This window comes from Maniola hyperantus, chromosome 28 (assembly GCF_902806685.2).
Source record: "Maniola hyperantus chromosome 28, iAphHyp1.2, whole genome shotgun sequence".
Lineage (NCBI taxonomy): Eukaryota > Metazoa > Arthropoda > Insecta > Lepidoptera > Nymphalidae > Maniola > Maniola hyperantus.
In genome coordinates, this window is record NC_048563.1 from 2,674,240 (window position 1) to 2,693,423 (window position 19,184).

The 19,184-nt window shown below is 36.1% G+C and overlaps 1 protein-coding gene across 5 annotated transcripts in view; it reads left to right on the forward strand.

Moving 5' to 3' along the window:
- PAPLA1 (Phosphatidic Acid Phospholipase A1) overlaps positions 1–9,564 on the forward strand; it is a 109,617-nt gene extending 100,053 nt beyond the window's left edge. For 3 of the 5 annotated variants that reach the window (XM_034982904.2, XM_069508332.1, XM_069508334.1), the window contains exons 15-20: positions 624–745; positions 1,357–1,428; positions 2,066–2,187; positions 2,856–2,970; positions 3,804–3,831; positions 5,043–9,564. In XM_034982904.2, coding sequence (XP_034838795.1) covers positions 624–745; positions 1,357–1,428; positions 2,066–2,187; positions 2,856–2,970; positions 3,804–3,831; positions 5,043–5,074 — 491 coding nt within the window. In that variant the 3' untranslated portion in view covers positions 5,075–9,564. Of the gene's footprint in view, positions 1–623; positions 746–1,356; positions 1,429–2,065; positions 2,188–2,855; positions 3,066–3,803; positions 3,832–5,042 lie in introns of all 5 variants that reach the window. The other 2 variants (XR_011238378.1, XM_069508333.1) reach the window with 2 other exon arrangements.
- Positions 9,565–19,184: the final 9,620 nt, after the last annotated feature.

Consider the following 19,184-nt stretch of genomic DNA (forward strand, 5'->3'; position numbering starts at 1 on the left):
TTGCAATACAATTCTGAGCACAACCTAATTATAGAGTATTCGCATCCTCTTCTTACTAATGTAATATGAAAAGGACAGACGCAGTTTGACAGTTTTAAATTTAATTTTTAGATGGTAAAACCCGTGATTTTCGCGCACAGTCGCGAGCCTACTGTTTGCATTTGTAGCGTGCACTGAAATTTAGAGTCTTTAAATGTAAAGTTCATGTTCTGTCCCTTTTTAGCACTGTTAAAAAGAAAAGGATGCCGATATTCTAAATTTAGTTTACAGAAAGACAACGGAATCGGTGCCATTGCGAACTTTAAAAAATACAGGATTAAATTTTTTGTAATCGCGTTTTTTGGTGGTGTCTTATCAGTAATCAAATAAATAAATAATCATTTATTTGCAAGAATGTTTGTACAAGAAAGATGGATATTACACTATAATCAGAGATAATAATAAATTAATAATGTGCAAATATTTTTGAGTGAAAATTTTTAAAATAATTAATAGTCAGTGATCAAAAAAAAAATTAAATTAATAGTCAAACACAATTACAAGCAAAATACATAACATTTGTCATTAGTACAGTCAGTTTTTTCTAATTACTTTCTGTATGTATAGATTTAACGTGTGTTTAGAGTTGAAAGACACGATGGCGCGAGTGGGGGCGGACATTAAGCAGAAATTGATGGAATCGATCAGAAGCACGTGGTCCAGTATGTGGAAAACGCAACCGCCGCCCGACACGCAACTAGAAAAGGTATTTTATTTATTTACTAGCTGATTTCCGCGACTTCGTTCGCGTGGATTTAGATTTTCAACCTCAGAACAAGCACTATCAGAAGTAGCCCTATTGTGACACCTACTGTTAGAGCGAGATAGCTAAATGTATTTAAGCTCTTATTAGAACGTGACAAAATGATTATGTTTTGTCCTTATCACCGTGGCCACTTTTTTTTTGTTTGCCAAAATGTGAGTACAACAACGTGAAGTTAGGTTACGTTCACCCAAATATTGGAAATAAATAATTGATTCGTTTTGTAGTTTTTAAAGTTATTTTGCAACGGTGGGTTGCAGTATACTAGGCTACAATAGCCGAAGCGAACGTAAAATAGACGGAATAACATTTCACACGTAAGTACCTCTGCTTGAGCGAGAGGGACTGAGGGGGCCACGCTAGTTGCATATCTGGACATATCTGTGTTTTTAACAATCCCGTGGGAACTCTTTGGATATCCGGGATAAAAAATAGCCTATGTTACTCTCCAGGTCTTTGACTATAAGCATGCAAAAAAATCCGTTGATTAAAGGACAAACCAACAAACAAACACACAAGTCTTCTTCTATAATATTTTACATTTTATTTTTAAGGTGGTTGAGGAAGAAATCGAGAAGGAAGCATTGAATTCAGAATCAAAAGAAGACCAAGTACAAGAAAACGAGGTGAGTTATAAATCGTATACCGCTTTAGCATAGCGGATGCCTACGTCATAATAGCTATCCGTCCGCTAGCCGATCCGTCCAGTAGGTTGAGCTGTAGTACGAACGAATGTTTTTTTTTTTTTTTTTTTTATTCATGTAAACTTTTTAAAAGTGCTTATGCCAAACCTGCATGCCTGAGAGTACTCCATAATGTACTCAAAGGTGTGTGAAGCCTGCCATTCCTCACTTCTCACTTGGCCACCGTGGTAGACTATGGCCAACCCCCCCCCCCCCCCCCCCCCCCCCCCACGTGTAGTGAGCCGGCGACGGATTACTAATTCTTACGTCATGGCATCAAATCCTTATATTATTACACTAGCTGATGCCCGCGACTTCGTCCGCGTGGATTTACGTATTTCAAAATCCCGCGGGAACTCTTTTATTTTCCGGGATAAAAAGTAGCCTATGTGTTAATCCAGGGTATAATCAATCTATCTCCATTCCAAATTTTAGCCAAATCCGTCCAGTAGTTTTTGCGTGAAGGACTAACAAACATACACACACACACACACACACACGCACATGCACACTCACACACACACACACACATACAAACTTTCGCCTTTATAATATTAGTGTGATTCGCACTTTCTCACAGGTAACTCCGGAAATGCTCGGCAATTTAAACGACGGTCGTCGGATCGACCACGTGTTGCAAGAAGCGCCTTTTGAGATGATCAACGAGTATATATTCGCTATGAGCAGTCATGTGTGCTATTGGTCAGTATTCATTAGGGAAATTAAAATAAAAGTGAAAGTTAAGTGAAAGTGGAGTGAAAGAAAAGTGAATTCGGAGTGAAAATTTCGCAACGTGACGTCCGACTGCAGCGTCCCGCAGCACACCATGACCTTATTGGTGGATACATTTTATAGTCAGTTTGGCACTTTCGTCTTCCAAAATAAATAACTAACGAAATAACTTTGAAAACGGAAAGTAGTTTCTCGTAGTAGTAGTTTTATGTTTACGTAATTAATTATTATCACCACTACGATATCATCCTACAAATCCAACAACTGATTCAAAGTCAAAGTCAAAGTCAAATGATTTATTCAAAATAGGTAATTAATAACTCTTTTTGAAAGTCAGATGTTGGATTTCTAAGATATAGTGGTGATAATTATTTCGCAAACTTAAAACTAAAGCTACGAGGGTTCCAAACGCGCCCAATTAAACATCAAAAAGAACTGATTATCAAAAAGAACACAATAGTACCTACTTTGACCATTGATTTTTTTTAATGAAAAGTTCAAAGTGAAAACGGAATGAAAGTAAAGTGAAAGTGGAGTGAAAGTGTCACAACTTTCAATTTGTCTTTTCTTTCAAGCTTGACCATTGTTAACTTTCTACTTTGCGCACTTGTGATATAATGAAGTATTACGTCATTCAGGGAGTCGGAAGACACGATGCTAGTGATGCTGCGTGAGATCTACAACGCGATAGGCGTGACGCCCGACTGCAGCGTCCCGCAGCACACCATGACCGTGCAGAGGAGTCGACTGACGGTGAGCGTCCCGAAACACATTGACGTCGATTCTGATGGCAACTAAATTTTAGAGTCATCATGATCAACCCATCGCCGGCTCACTACAGAGCACAGGTACATGAGAAGTGTTTTGGCCGTAGTCTACCACGCTGGCCAAGTGCGGATTTGCGACTTCACATGCCTTTGAGAACTCTCAGGCATGCAAGTTTCCTCACGATGTTTTCCTTCACCGTTAAAGCAAGTTATCCATAGTAATATTATAAATGCGAAAGTGTGTCTGTATGTCTGTCTGCTAGCTTTTCACGGCCCATCCGTTCAACCAATTTTAATGAAATTTGGTACAGAGATAGCTTGCATCCCGAAAAAGGACATAGGCTACTTTTTATCCCGGAAAATCAAAGAGATACGGATTTTTAAAAGCCTAAATCTACGCGGACGAAGTCGCGGGCATCATCTAGTTCCTAATAAGTACAATAAAACACCCATAGAAAACCTTCTACATGTCACAATATATTTGTTTCGTTTTGACATTGACATCCTGTGGCCCTACCGCGGTTGTTTGACAGCTACAATGTCAAGATCGCAATCATCTCTGATTGGTTAATGCTCGCTCACTATTGGCCACAATGCATTGTTGCAAGAAGAATCGCACAAATTCAGCCAATCAGAACAATTGAGATTGTAATAATGATTGATGCAGGTTTTAGACAATCGCCCCGCAGAAGTCGCGGGCATCATCATAGTGATGAATATAATTATTTTTACTCACTAGGTCGGAAATGATGTTTTATCGTTCAAAATCCGTGTGGAAAATAACTGCTTATTATACTTATTTATTATTTTATTTTACAGGAGGACTCCTTTAGTCTTGATTCTCCAGGTAAATATTAGCCACTAGCGACTTCGTACGCATGGATTTAGGTTTTTTAAAAATCCCATGGGAACTCTTTGATTTTCCGGGATAAAAAGTAACCTATGTCACTCTCCAGGTCTTTAACTATAACCAAGCAAAAAATCACGTCGATCGGTTGCTCCGTTGCGGCGTGATTGAAGGACAAACAAACACACTTTGGCATTCAATAAGGGTAGTGATTAAATACATCATGATCAACCTATCAACGGCTCACTACTGAGCACGGGACGCTTTTCAGAATGAGAAGGGTTTGACCATAGTCCCCCACGCTGGCACAGTGCAGATTGACAGACCTCACACACTTATGAAACACTAGCTGATGCCCGCGACTTCGTACCCATGGATTTAGGTTTTTAAAAATTCCGTGGGAACTCTTTGATTTTCCGAGATAAAAAGAAGCCTATGTCCCTTTCCAGGTATTAAACTATACACATACAAAAAATCACGTCAATCCGGTGCACCGTTGCGACGTGATTGAAGGACAAACTAATAAACAAACACACTTTCGCATTTATAATAAGGGTACTGATTATAAAGAACTTTCAGGCATGCAGGTTTCCTCACGACGTTTTCTTTCACCGTTAAAGCCCGAGATCGAACCTTCGACCTCCGAATAGGAGGCGGACGTCGTCCTTACCACTAAGCTATTACAGCTTTTAGCTATTTAATCTGTTTATATAAAATGAAAAGCTGACTTACTGACTGACTGACTGATCTATCAACGCACAACACAAACTGGATGGGTCGGACTGAAATTTAGTATGCAGCTAGCTATTGTGACGTAGACATCCGCTAAGAGAGGATTTTTGAAAATTCAATCCCTAAAGGGGTAAAACGGGGGTATGAAATTAGTGTAGAACATGCGGACGAAGTCGCGCGTATAAGCTAGTCTCTTTACAAATACTAGCTTATGCTCGCGACTTCGTCTGCGTGGACTACACAAATTTAAAACCCCTTTTTCACCCCCTTAGAGGTTGAATTTTCGAAAATCCTTTCTAAGCGCATGCCTGCGTCATTATAGCTATCTGCATGCCAAATTTCAGCCCGATCCGTCCAGTAGTTTGAGCTGTGCGTTGATAGATCAGTCAGTCAGTCAGTCACCTTTTCCTTTTATATATTTAGATAAGTGTAAATAGACAATAAAGCAGATTGTAACTAAACTAATTTTCATTTTCCAGATTCCCCATCGACGAGTCGCAGCGGATCGTGATTTAACTAAAACTATTTAAAACCACATGTAAAATAATAGTGGTACTGATTCTGAGCACACCTAAATTTTAGAGTATTCGCATCCTCTTCTTACTAATGTAATATGAAAAGGACAGACACAGTTTTGACAGTTTTAAATTTAATTTAGAGCTGTCACACCTCGTGACTTTAGCTGCCAGTCGCGAGCCTATTGTTTAAATTTGTAGCGTGCACTAAAATTTAGAGTCTTTAAATGTAAAATTCATGTTCTGTTCCTTTTTAGCAATATTAAAAAGAAAAAGATGCAGATAGTCTAAATTTAGTGTAGAGACAATAGAATCGGCGCCATTGTATGACATCATGATCGTACACTAAACACTAAAACTCAACTAAATTGACTTCACTTTAATAAATTAGTCGTATCATTTCATACAAAAAATGTTCTCTGTGAAAATGTGAAGTGTCTTAATTTTTTAGTTTTATTTTCTATTTAAACTATAGTATAATGCATATATTTTGAGAAACTGCTCACCATATTTGCTCTATATCATAATCATTTATTTATTTTGCTCGGATATGGAACATGTTTATTATTTACATGGGTTCTTAAAAATTAGAAAGCATTTAATGTTTCGTCAGTTTAAACGCATTGTAACCGACAGTGGCGTTGATTCTGATGTTTTTCTCTAAATTGAATTTAGAGTGTCTGCATCTTTTTCTTTTTAATATTGCTAAAAAGGACGTAAAAATAAATTTTAAATTAACAACTTGAAATAGTGTTACTCTACTTTAAACGCTATGCACAAGATTGGAACCTAAAGCCACGCAGTGGTTAGGCAGTTTCAAATTAAATTAAGTTTATCTGTCCTTTTCTTATTACATTGGTAAGCAAAAGATGCAAATACTCTAAAATTTAGTTGCGATCAGAATCAGTACCATTGTCCATTGTCTTTTACTTTACTTAGTTTATTGTACGATCAAATAGTTAATAATAATATAATAGTTATTATAACGACCAAAACTAAGTAAAAAATTAAAAAAAATGAAATTAATTACGAAATATTGCAGCATCTTATCAAAATAAAAAATAATATCTTTTGGGTAGGTACGTTTTTCGTTATGTGAAAAATCCGCTTAGGTATCTATTGACGTTATATTACCAAATTAACTAAACAAATGAAAAAAAATGTAAATTTCATTGCGAAAATATTGCACCATTTTATCAATATAAAAAATAATATTCTTTGGAAAGGTACTATACGTTTTTATTTTGTGTAAAATCTACTTATCTATGACGTTATATTACCAAATTAACTAAACAAATGAAAAAATTGTAAATTTCATTGCGAAAATATTGCATCATTTTATCAATATAAAAAATATAAATAATAATTTATTTTTTTGGTAGTACTTTTTCGTTATGCTAAAAATCTTTTTGATTTTATGTTTTATGATTGCTGAAATTCAATGGATTATACTTATTTATTTATTACTAGATGATGCCCGCGACTTCGTCCGCGTGGATTTAAGTTTTTAAAAATCCCGTGGGAACTCTTTGATTTTCCGGGATAAAATCCTCCTCCTCCTATGTCCTTCCCCGGGATGTAAGCTACCTCTATACCAAGTTTCATCAGAATCGCTTAAACCGTTGGGCCGTGAAAAGCTAGCAGACAAACAGACAGACAGACACACTTTCGCCTTTATAATATTAGTATGAACTAGCTGATGCGCCCAGGTTTTGCATGAGTGGCCATAGTTAATCTACATATAAACTGAAATATGTGAATGTGTTAACTATTCCAATAATAAGAATGTCAAATGCTCCTACAAATTGATAAAATGTATCATGGTCAAAGAGCCAGCGCGTGCCAGACCTTACTTATTTTATAAAAGCTGAAAGTTTAGCTGCGTATTGTCCCTAACACTGGGAGGAACGTTTGTTTGGATCATGGTTACTTTGGGAGATAACAGGTAATAAAGGTGTAAAAAATCTTATAAGTCCCGCAAATTGCTAAGGCGTGTGGCCGCCATTTTAGTGACGTCAGTCAAGCTGATGATATATTTTTTACTTAAATATATGTAAAATTACATCAAAAGTACGTCATTGTTCCATTAGTTATTGAAAATATTTTTACTCGAAGGTTGGTGAAGTATTGTTGTAAAAACATGTTTTTATTATGATTATTTGTTGATTTGCGGCTGCAATTATTATTATTCCTTACTTACAGGAAAGGTTATTTTTTAGGGTTCCGTACCTCAAAAGGAACCCTTATAGGATAACTTCGTTGTCTGTTTGTCTGTCCGTGTGTCTGTCAAGTAAACCTATAGGTTCCTATCCCGTTGACTAACACAGAATGATAGCAGATGATTTGCGGCTGCAATTATTATTATTATTCCTTAATATCACAGTAAAAAATATTTAAGATGTTTTTCTGTTTAAAAACGAATGAAAAATGATTTGCAAAAAAAAATAAAAATAATCGTTTATCGATAAAATATATTGTAATTTGTACAGTATAAATGAAACATAGAAAATATTAAAAACTTAATTTAAAAAAAAAATTGTCAATTTTTAACATTTGAATCTTTTCTATTTTATTTTTTTGATAAACATGAAAATGTATTTGAAGGTTTGATATACTTACACAAAATATATTGAATTAATTTTGCATCAAGTTTTTTATCATTCCTAAACGAAAGAAAATGAAATACGGGTTTGCCAAAAAAAATACTAGCTAATAAATCAACAAAATTACGTACAGTGCGACAAGGCTCTCTTGGCACTTCAATGACATTGACAGGGGGGCGCTGTTGGAGAACAAAGGCTTAGAATATTCAAACAAGAACAAAGTGGACACTTGACGGCAACTTTAGTTCCGATTTTCGCCACGCGCCAAGTTAGCTTTGTTGCACTGTATATTAGACATACAGTGCGACAAGGTTCATTTGGCGCGTGGCGAAAATCGGAACTAACGTTGTCGTCAAGTGTACACTTTGTTCTTGTTTGAATAGTCTAAGCATTTGTTCTACAACTAACGCCCCCCTGTCAATGTCATTCAAGTGCGAAAGGAGCCTTGTCGCCTTGTCGCACTGTAACGCTTTTTGCTATATTTTAATGCACTTCATACAAGCAAAAATACATTACCTACCATGGCTTAGAGACCTAACTTATTTCACTAAAACAAAAATATAATAAAATAGATAATTTTTCATCGTCTTAAGGTGCAAACACATTACTGCAACTGCTTTGCGACATGTCACAGTAATGTGTATGCAGCTTCACTCTTGATATATTGGTTACATCTATACTCCATCCTCGTAGACAAGTTGGTTGGTTGGTTGGTTGGTCTCTGTTTGGCTCTATCTTTTGTATGGGTATGACAGAGAGAGCGCTATACTAAATTCTCCATGGGATGAAGTTAGTACTTATACTAACTTCATTCGTAAAGAAGTTAATATAGCTTTCTCTATTTTTGTTTGGGATTAGGTAGAGAGAGCGCTATACCAACTTGACTCCGTGGACGGAGTATAGATTTGTTTTGAACTCTATTTATTTATATTGTATGTATTAAGTGCCCCGTAAACGGTGAAACATGTTTGTCAAACACGCCGTCAGTCAAATTTGCTAAACACATAGTTTGTTTGACAAAACACGTAGTTTGTTTCACAAACGCAGCTGCACCTTCAAGCATGTTTAACAAAATAATACTCCGTCAATCAAATTTTCCAAAAACGTAGTTTGTTTGACAAACACGTAGTTTGTTTGACAAACGCAGCTGTGCACTTTCAAACATGTTTGTGAACGTTTACGGGGTACTTTACAAAGTACACAATATATATATAACTGCTTTTTAATTACCATAAAATATATACTTACAGAAAAGGTTATTTTTTAGGGTTCCGTACCTCAAAAGGAAAAAGGAAACCTTATAGGATCACTTCGTTGTCTGTCTGTATGTCCGTCCGTGTGTCTGTCAAGAAAAGCTGTAGGGTACTTTCCTGATTCTCACTTGGCTGTTTTTTTTTAAGTTATTAAACTTTGGTTGGTTTAAAAAAATATCAATCAATGTGCAGATACACTATTCAATCCTAATATCCTAATAATATAAATGTGAAAGTGTAGATATTTGGATGTTTGCTACTCAATCACACAAAAACGGCTGAACGGATTTGGATGAAATTTGGAATGGAGATAGATTATACCTTGGATTAACACATAGGCTACTTTTTATCCCCGAAAATCAAAGAGTTCCCGCGGGATTTTGGAAAATGTAAATTCACGCGGACGAAGTCGCGGGCATCAGCTAGCTAGTATATAATAATTATTGCTATTTTTTAGGATCTTTTAGTACACTATATTGATTTTTTTAATATTGCATACCTAAATTCTGAATAAGCAGATTTTTATGGTAATTGAATATTCGTGGTATATAATAATAATTATAACATAATATTATATTATAGTAATGATTTACTAACATTGGTCAAAGAATAAAAGTTTATATTTTACTATCAACTGTTTTATTTTTAGGGTTCCGTACCTCAACAGGTAAAAAGGAACCCTTATTGGATCACTTTTATGTCTGTCTGTCCGTCGTGTCTGTTAAGAAAACCTATAGGATACTCCCCGTTGACCTAGAATCATAAAACTTGGTAGTAGTACAGTAAATAAAGCCGTTTTTTTGGTCAACCTCGCACTAAATTTCCGATCCAATTTCTTTTTTTTTTAGGTTAAGGGTCACTTACTGACCATAAAATCACAAAACGCTGACAGATCCACGTGGAGCTTCGATCGCAGGAAGGAAAATTTTTTGGCCGATTTCTTGAAAACTATCCACTTTAGGCCAAAAATTATGTAAATCATTATTGTAGAAAGTAAAATTTTGCATCTTTTGTTTCCTGTAAACTTTTTTGTAAAACTTACCGTTTATGATTTATGACCGATTGCATGAACCAGTTTTTCTATTTCGGCCGATAACTTTTAAATATTGGAAAAACCGGGTCATTAAAACGGCCATAAATTGTAAACGGTAAGTTTTACAAAAAAGTTTACAGGAAATAAAAGATGCGAAATTTTATTTTCTACAATAATGGTCTATATAATTTTTGCCCTAAAGGGATAGTTTTCGAGATATCAGCCAAAAACTTTCCTTGAAGATTGCGATCGAAGCTCCACCTGGATCTGCCAGCATTTTGTCATTTTATGGTCAGTAAGTGACCCTTAACCTAAAAAAAAGAAGAAATTGGATCCTATTTACTGGACTATATGTAGGTAAGTCTAAAGGAACAAATCCGAAAACCGTGAATTTGAGGTTCTTCACTTTAATTTGACTTCAGACATGAATATGTAACTTACAGTTGGCTAGGGTACTTCTTTTTTTACACACCTATTAATATCATTAAATTATAGTTAAATTGTTATATCAATTATCAATACATTTATTAAGGTTATTCGAGCGATTTAATTATCTATGGTACTTAGTATATCAAAGTCTCCGCCTTCGGGAATTTCTTCGATTTTTTTCGGTTTTTCGTCCTCTTGCCCTAAAAAAGCACACCCGCACAAAATAACCAGAATTAACAGAAACGATAATGCATAATTTGCAGCCAAATTCACTGCGAGATCGTGCGGGAATTTCAGACTTTCTGGTTTCTCGAACTTAAAAAGGATTTTCGAAGTTTTTCGACACATTTTTATTTTTTACTTCCCTCTGGTTATTGTGGTTTCTTCGGCGCCAAATTGGTTTCGGTTAACTATCCATCTAAAGTAAAGTATTTTACTTAGGAATTTTAATTTTTAATGTTTTCATTTTTTTGTTCTGTCACTAATTGACTTGATGATTTCTTCTTTTTTTCTCAAATCTTCAGAAAAACCTTTTTGCTTTCAGGGCTCCGTACCCGAATGGTACCAACGTGACCCTATTAGAATTAGTAAAGCGCGATGATGCGATGCGATTAGCTTGTGACGACCTCCCTGGCGCATTGGTAAGCGCTGTGGCCTTATTAGTGTGAGGTCTCAGGTTCGATTCCTGGCAGGGATTTGGAATTTCATAATTTCTGGTCTAGCGGCATGCAGGTGTTCTCACGATGTTTTTCTTCACCGCTAAATCCGCAAAGTTAGAGGTGCGTGCCCGGGATCGAACTCCCGACCTACCGAATAGGAGGCGGGCGTATTTGCCACTACTAGACTATCACGGCTCTCCGTAAAGTAACTTTAATCGCCTATCATGCAATTGGGCCTTAGAGAAAAAAATCGAATTTTCTTTTACGAAAAGAAAAATAAAACACGAAATAGCAACTTAAATCTTTATTCAGTTATCTTGCAAAATAAATGCTAAAATTGAGACCGAATATTTTTAAATTCATGATTTTCTCTCCAAAGAATTTTAAAATACATAATTTAGACAACCATTTTTAAAAAGCTAAAATAATTACTTAGGTATCTACTGACATAAACATTCGTTTTAGGTTTGCTATACACATAGTAGGCTCGATATACGGGTTGTAGAATTTAGATGACAATTTCATTGACTTGTATATTACTTCGTATGGACAGGGCTATTGAACAAACAAAATGGCACCGACTCAATGGTGTTTTAGCAGCAATGCAACCTCAGTGACGTCTGGATTTCAAACGGGTCGTTCATTAGTATCTAAGAGGTGGCGCTGATTTATTTGGTTCCAAAACCGTGAAAAATTTTGTTCGCCTGACCATATCTTGTCATTTATATCGATGGATAATTTACATCAAACGAAAAATTTATAAACGAGATAGTTTTAGCAATAAACAATCGAAAAATGTTAATTCCAGTTTATGAAATTTTATATGTAGGTAATTCATTTTAAAGATTTTACTTTTTTTATCTGTTCTACAAATATCCTTAAGGCTTGTTACCGTAGTCGCCATGTTAATTCAGACTGTGACGTCACATGGATTGCAATTTTAATGTATTTCACCAAGAAAACACTGTTGCTTACCAATCCGTGTGACGTCATGACAGCTCATGAACCTAAAAAGGTGAAAGGGTAGCGTATTCGCGGCGAAATTTAAAAGCATTTTATTGCACTTATCGAAACTAACTAAAATTTTTGTATATTTTTTGGTAAATTTAAATTAACACACTTTTCCAAAAAGGGTAAAATACCCTTAATAGGTCTATTTATTCCTTAAATTATTATTTAATAAAATAATTAATGTTCAGTGCTGAAACGTTTATGGGTATAGCAATCCTTAACAAACTTTCTGTATTGGTTTTTTGTTTAATATAAAGTGTGCATTTATAATATAAAAAAAATATTATGTATATAAAAAACACAACATATTGATGTGCCTCCGGAAAACATACAGCATTTATGTATGAAGAAGCAATTATGTACTCACTGCATATATGCGCGCTTCATCCATAAACATGTATATTCCTATGCAATAATGTAGTTTACCTTACCGGATATAGGGGCGCTAGTGTCTCACCCAGCAAGGCAGTGAGCCGCTGCCATCTTGAAAGTACATAGCGTTGTGTACTTTCGCCGCGTGCGCGTCGAATCTAAAATTATATCGTTAATCCGTCTTCCTTTGCAAAAAAAATTATTTTCAATAAGTGCAATAAATGTGATAATACGGTGATCATGATATATATTTTCTTATTATTTCGTAATATTACCGTGGGGACATTTTGGTTGGACCCCACGTGCGCGAACAATGTCGATAGGCTACGTAAGCTAATCGATCTGGTGTTTCGCGCTTATTGGTGCCTGAGAGGGCTCTTGAAAAAGGGGATACCTCGACATCCAGCAGCGATTCAAGCAACGAGCAGGATTGAGAGTGACTCCCGAGAGAAACGGCGAGAAATCACCAGGTAACGATCGATCCTCGAATCGATGCGTTATACAACCAGGTGAGTTTTCTTACATATCTTATAATGCATCTACCATATTGTGTATCTAATGCAAATGAGATGCTAATTGAGAAACCAAATTAAACAAATGGCGATTTGGTTGACGAACGTGTCGACACCGACACCGAAATCTAAATCTGGATCTAGGTTTCTTAAATACAAGTTTTGGCGAGGAAAAGTCCCAATGGTTACCTATAATCGGTTATTGAATCTATTTATTTTATGTACAAAGTTAATTGAGTGCAATTTAAATTTTACGCCAGTGAATCGAATGATAACATTTTATCTCGCCCACGTGGCGAGATGTTGGTTATAACAAGACATTGGTTAAATTGCTGATTTAAAGGGGTTTCGTAAACTGAAAATAACGGAGAACTGTACTCACTAAACAATAGCTAACACTTATTTGGCCCCACTGAGGACATCATGGCCGTTACCACCAATGCTTTATTATACCAAACAGAACTCAGTTAAGAATCCAGATACCCCCTTTAATAAAGTCGCCCTTTGGTCTAAGTATCTCCTGCATTTTTATTCTTTTGAATATAATGATTAGCAATAAAGATGGTTAAATAAATAAATAACATTCAGCAAATCATCTTTGTCTTAAAAATTATCAGAACAAACTTTACAAATTGTTTAGGTAACAGGCGAATGTATAGCATAATAATATATTATGTAAGGCGCAGGAGATGAATATCAGACAGAATTTTCATGGAGATGTTTATTTTAAATACTCTAAGGAAATTTTGGATACGGTATTTGCATATGTCAAAAGTGAATGGTTTCTCAGTGATGGCTGAATGGAGGGTCTTCCACTGGAAGCCTCTCGGACCTCACATATGCTGATATGTGAGGTCCGCGCCCTTTGTTAGTTTTGGGTGTGATAACCATTTTAAATTATTGATTAAGCTGGAAAAGTACGTCAAATCATTGTGACGTCACATGCCAGTGTTTCATGGGGCCTCGCGTGCTGAGCGTGTGTTTTAACGCTTTATAGGATACTGATTTGACTAGTTGTCAAATACCGGATTGGCTTTTAACAATAGTGACGAGGTTCTTTTTGGATAAAGCAACACTCACTGCGTTTATGCAATCCCCTGGTGGCCCATATTTATAAATATTACAGCTATAAATGCCTACAATTGAAAAACCTATCCAACACATGTTACAGGTTATGTAATGACATTCTAATATCGTTAGCAAGCTTTTGGTGCAAACAGTTTTTGTAAATGTCAATTACGGTATTTCGAATACCCTAATACAAGAAACTACCCCCGGTAATGCCCACAAAACAAATAATGCAACATGCAACCTGGTCACCTGTCACGACTTAAATGACACAAGAATTACTGGACCAAAACTAGTAGAAGTGGTTCACAAGGAAATGCCCAGTTTTATCTCCGAGCTTTTTCTGCGGAAGGAAAGCGTTGGATCGATGCGTCTGATTTTCGACCCTCGAGAACGAAACAAATTTGTGAAACAAAACTATCCCGTCTGATTTGTCATACCGGTTCGTAGCTTTCTACAACAAAAGTTGGACAACCTGTCTAATTTTTGGGTCTGGCGGCAGCGCCCCACCTGTAACATGCTTGGTTGCGGAAACCTTGCATGCGAAGGAATGTCGAGTGCTAGTCTACCTAGACGACTTCCTTCTGGTCAATCAAGACCAATCCAAGTTATGTCTTCAGGCTGCGGAAGCCGTGAGGCACTTGGAACTTCTGGGCTGGCAATTCTGGTCAACCAAGACCAATCCAGGTTATGCCTTCACGCTGCGGAAGCGTGAGGTCCTTGGAACTTCGGGGCAGGGGGATCAATTACCAAAAGCCAACGTCCATACCATGTTGAAGACACCGGTTCTCGTCCGATCACCGAAGTTAAGCAACATCGGGATCAATTACTAAAAGTCAATTCTAACACTGACACAAGACCTACAATACCTGGGTATTCGTTGGCAGACTATAAGAAAATTCAATGTTCTTGCCCATAATAAAGAGTAAAAAACTATCAACGAGAACTTTGAGAGAATTATTACTGAAAATATCTGAAATCACTCTTCACGAAATGCAACGGTTGCTAGGACAGTCAGACTTCGCCAGTTTAGTAACTCCCAGAAGCAGACTACATTCTGATCAGATCCAAATACGCCTCAAACGTTTCGATAATATGTTTTAGACTGCTGAATCCACAATCGTGGAACAGGGAATGACATGGCGGCGCGGAACCACATGTCTCAGGCTGCCAATATGTACACCTAAAACCTGCCATCCACTGCTTGGCGAATAATGCCTCTGATTGGCTTTTAGTGCCCAATTAAACGGGAAATTAATGCCAGAAACTTGGTGAGTGCATCAAAAATGATAGCACAGCAATAGAAGGAACTTTATGCAGTTATAGTGGCAATTGAAGACAGCACAAGAACTCTGTAAAAATCGCAAGTCTTAGTTCAATCGAACACTCATTCGTTCACTCACTCGTTCGTTCTAACGTTCATTTTAATGAACAAAGTCGTGGGTTTTACTGATTCTAACAATCGAACTCCCGCACATAACAGATTACATTATTGGCTCAAGGCTGTCACGAGGAAAACCTCCCACAGAGTGTCATCTTTTCCCTCAAGCGCCGTCCGAGATCGATTTGGTTGCAGCACAACAGATTACTGTAGTAGGGAATAAAGATAGTGTGATGTCTTTATCGACTGCAAAGATTGATCAGCAAGTTATAGATGCTTTCAACAGGTCATTGAGACATCAATTTAGCATGGGTGTTTTCTTCTCCAAACTAATTGCCAGAAGTACTGACTTACTTGAACAAGTGCAGCTGGGGTGTACTTAAATGCGGCACGTGAAAGACCTTTGGGCTTCAAGATTTGAAAGCAGAGCTCAAATGAACTATAGAACCTATCAGGGACTCTGATAGATGTCACGACATTACAGTGTCCACCAGACATTTACACGGAAGCTGAAAAAATTGAGGATGGGTGCCCAAATAAAGGATTAGTCTATACGAGAAGTAAAGAACAGGTGCTTGTTGGAAGCAATTTTTGTCCTACCTACCTACCAGACATCAAAAATGGTTAAACTGGTGCGAAACCTGGTGGCGGTTAACTTTCTATGATCCACATGTGGACACTAGGCAATTATTGACGTGGCTAAACTCAAAATTACTAAACCATTTATCATACAGGACCTTAAGGTAGAGCTCAAGCGCTAACTTCAGAAGCTCTCATTTAAGCACACACTTCTCGAGATATCTAGACGAACCTATATGGACAATTGTTGCCACGGAACGAAGGGTTGACAACTGAAAGTCTGTGTCACCGGGAAAAATATATTATATACTTTATTTGGCCCAAAGACTGACACTCACTCTTAACATCAATACGGATGGACACTTTCAAAACATAATAGCATAACAGAAAACATAATTCTCTATTAATGTACTAGTATACTACAGTAGTACTACATGTATGTCTTTGACACAGGAAAATAGGTCAAGCAGAATGAAGTTAAGAATTTAGATATATTGTAATCTTTTTATCACCAACTGTAATGAAACTGAAGCCGCATCACGTACTGTAATAGATCACTGGAACAGTTCAGTTCTTAAGCAATGTGGCAGCATTCCTGTATCCCCAGGCATTCATCAGTGGATCAGCAGTAGTTTCTTTGGGGACAGATAACCAATCAATGGACGATATACTCGTATCTCGTGGTAACTGGAGATTACCAGACACTCTTGTTGAAATCATTATTGTCCGGAGGAGACCTAAAAATAACTGAAGCTTATTTTTCAATATAATCATTATATGGTCCGGTTTGAGTTTTAGTAATCCTTATCAAAATTACAGACATAAATCATTTAAATTGTTTGTCTTTTAGACATTATATTTTAACTTATTAACCCTGGTTAGAAATAACAATAACTTTAATAGGTGACAATGAATGAAGGGGACGTGGTTATTTGATCTAACTTAACGATTAATATTTTTGTTATTCAATTGACAGATTAACTCCCTTTGATTCATCATAGCGTTGTGGGTAATACATTTCACCAGCAGATAACAAACACGTCTTCATACATAAATGCTGTATGTTTTCCGGAGGCACATCAATATGACGGTTTTACATAACAATAAAACCGATATTATGTGCCGAGAGGGAAAACATACAGCATTGCAGGAACTTCTTCCTGGTGAAGACTATGACATCCAAGATGGCAGCGGCTCACTGCCTTGCTGGGTGAGACACTAGCGCCCCTATATCCGGTAAGGTAAACTACATTATTGCATAGGAATATACATGTTTATGGATGAAGCGCGCATATATGCAGTGAGTACATAATTGCTTCTTCATACATAAATGCTGTATGTTTTCCCTCTCGGCACATAATATCGGTTTTATTGTTATGTAAAACCGTCATATTATGTGAAAAGTATTAGGTATTTATTATTGCACATAAAATATTACTGTATTAAAATAGAATCCTATTTTTTTTTGTTTTCAATATTATGCTTTTTCAGTGTTGCCAGATTTTTTAAGTCCCTTGCCCAAAATAAACGAACGTAAAATATATACCTAGGTAAGGATAAAATACGACGCAACTCTAAATTATTATTTATTATTATTATTATATAGATACAGCCGATGTGGGTAACATTAGAGGTCGCATTTGCATAGGTGAATTTTTTTATCAACTTTTTTACACTGGCAACAAACATATATATATTTAAAATATTCTACTTTTTAACTAATAGATGCCTTCAAGCTAAAGTATATTTCAATATAATCTTACTAACTAAATATTATTTTTACTAACTAAAATATAATAAAACTTTTGTTATTATGTATAGAAAGAAATTTCATTTCATTTCAAGAAATTAATTTGTTATTGGTACTTTATAAAATAAATGTTTGTTATATACTCACAGTGGTACTGATTCTGAGCACAACCAAATTTTAGAGTATTCGCATCCTCTTCTTACTAATGTAATATGAGAAGGACAGATACAGTTTGAAAGCTTTAATTTTAACTTAGAGCTGTCAAACCTCTTGACTTTAGCTGCCAGTCGCAAGCTTATTGATTTTTGTAGCATGCACTAAAATTAAGAGTCTTTAAAAGTGAAATTCATGCTCTGTCCTTTTTTAGCAATACAGATACTCTAAATTTAGTTTAGATAAAGACAACAGAATCGGCGCCATTATTATCATATTCTTGGTTATTTCCGTTGATTTTCCCGTATTTTATATATTTTTTAGAAAAGATCAAAAACTTTATTAGTGGTGCTAAATGACTACAGATGTCCACTACTTAAACTTGTACAGTACCCCGGCAGGAAATATTGTACATCGACGTTTAGAAAGAGATAGCGGTTTTGCAGAGCGTTGTCTCTGTCATTGACAGTCACAAAACGTCACATAGGTACGAGTGACAGAGACAACGCTCTACATAGTCGAAATTTCATTCTAAAGGTTGATGTACAATATTTTTTGCCGGCTATTGTAAGATTTATTGCCTAAATTCACAGATATGGACATACATAATATATACAAGCACGCTAGATAAGGTAACAAAGTCAAAGTCAAAGTCAAATGATTTATTCAAAATAGGTAATAAATTACTCTTATTGATTGTCTGGTATAGTGTTAGATTTATAACCTATAAAATATATAAAATATATAACCTACAGAATTACAGTTATAGTCTGTACAAAATGAGTCCTCACGCGTCATTTTTACTCTATGTGTCAACTGTCATGTCAAAAGGTAAAGGTACTGGCATGTCATACGGTTCACCCACAGATATATCCAGATATGCAACTAGCGTGGCCCCCTCAGTCCCTCTCGCTCATGCAGAGGTACTTACTTGTGAAATGTTATTCCGTCTATTTTACGTTCGCTTCGGCTATTGTAGCCTAGTATACTGCAACCCACCATTGCACAATAACTTCAAAAACAAAAAACAACATAACGAATCAATTATTTATTTACAATACTTGAGTCAACATAACCTCACTTCACGTTGTTTGCCAAAATCTCACATTTTGCCAAACAAAAAAATGTGGCCACAAAAACATAATCATTTTGTCACGTTCTAATAAGGCGCGAAACAGAGGAAAATGGAAAAACATCGTAGCAAAGATCATATCAAAAGGGAGCCACGATCCTCAAAATTGAGGGAGCGACGCAGGAAGAAGAAGAATAAGAGTTTAAATGCATTAAGCTATCTCGCTCTAAC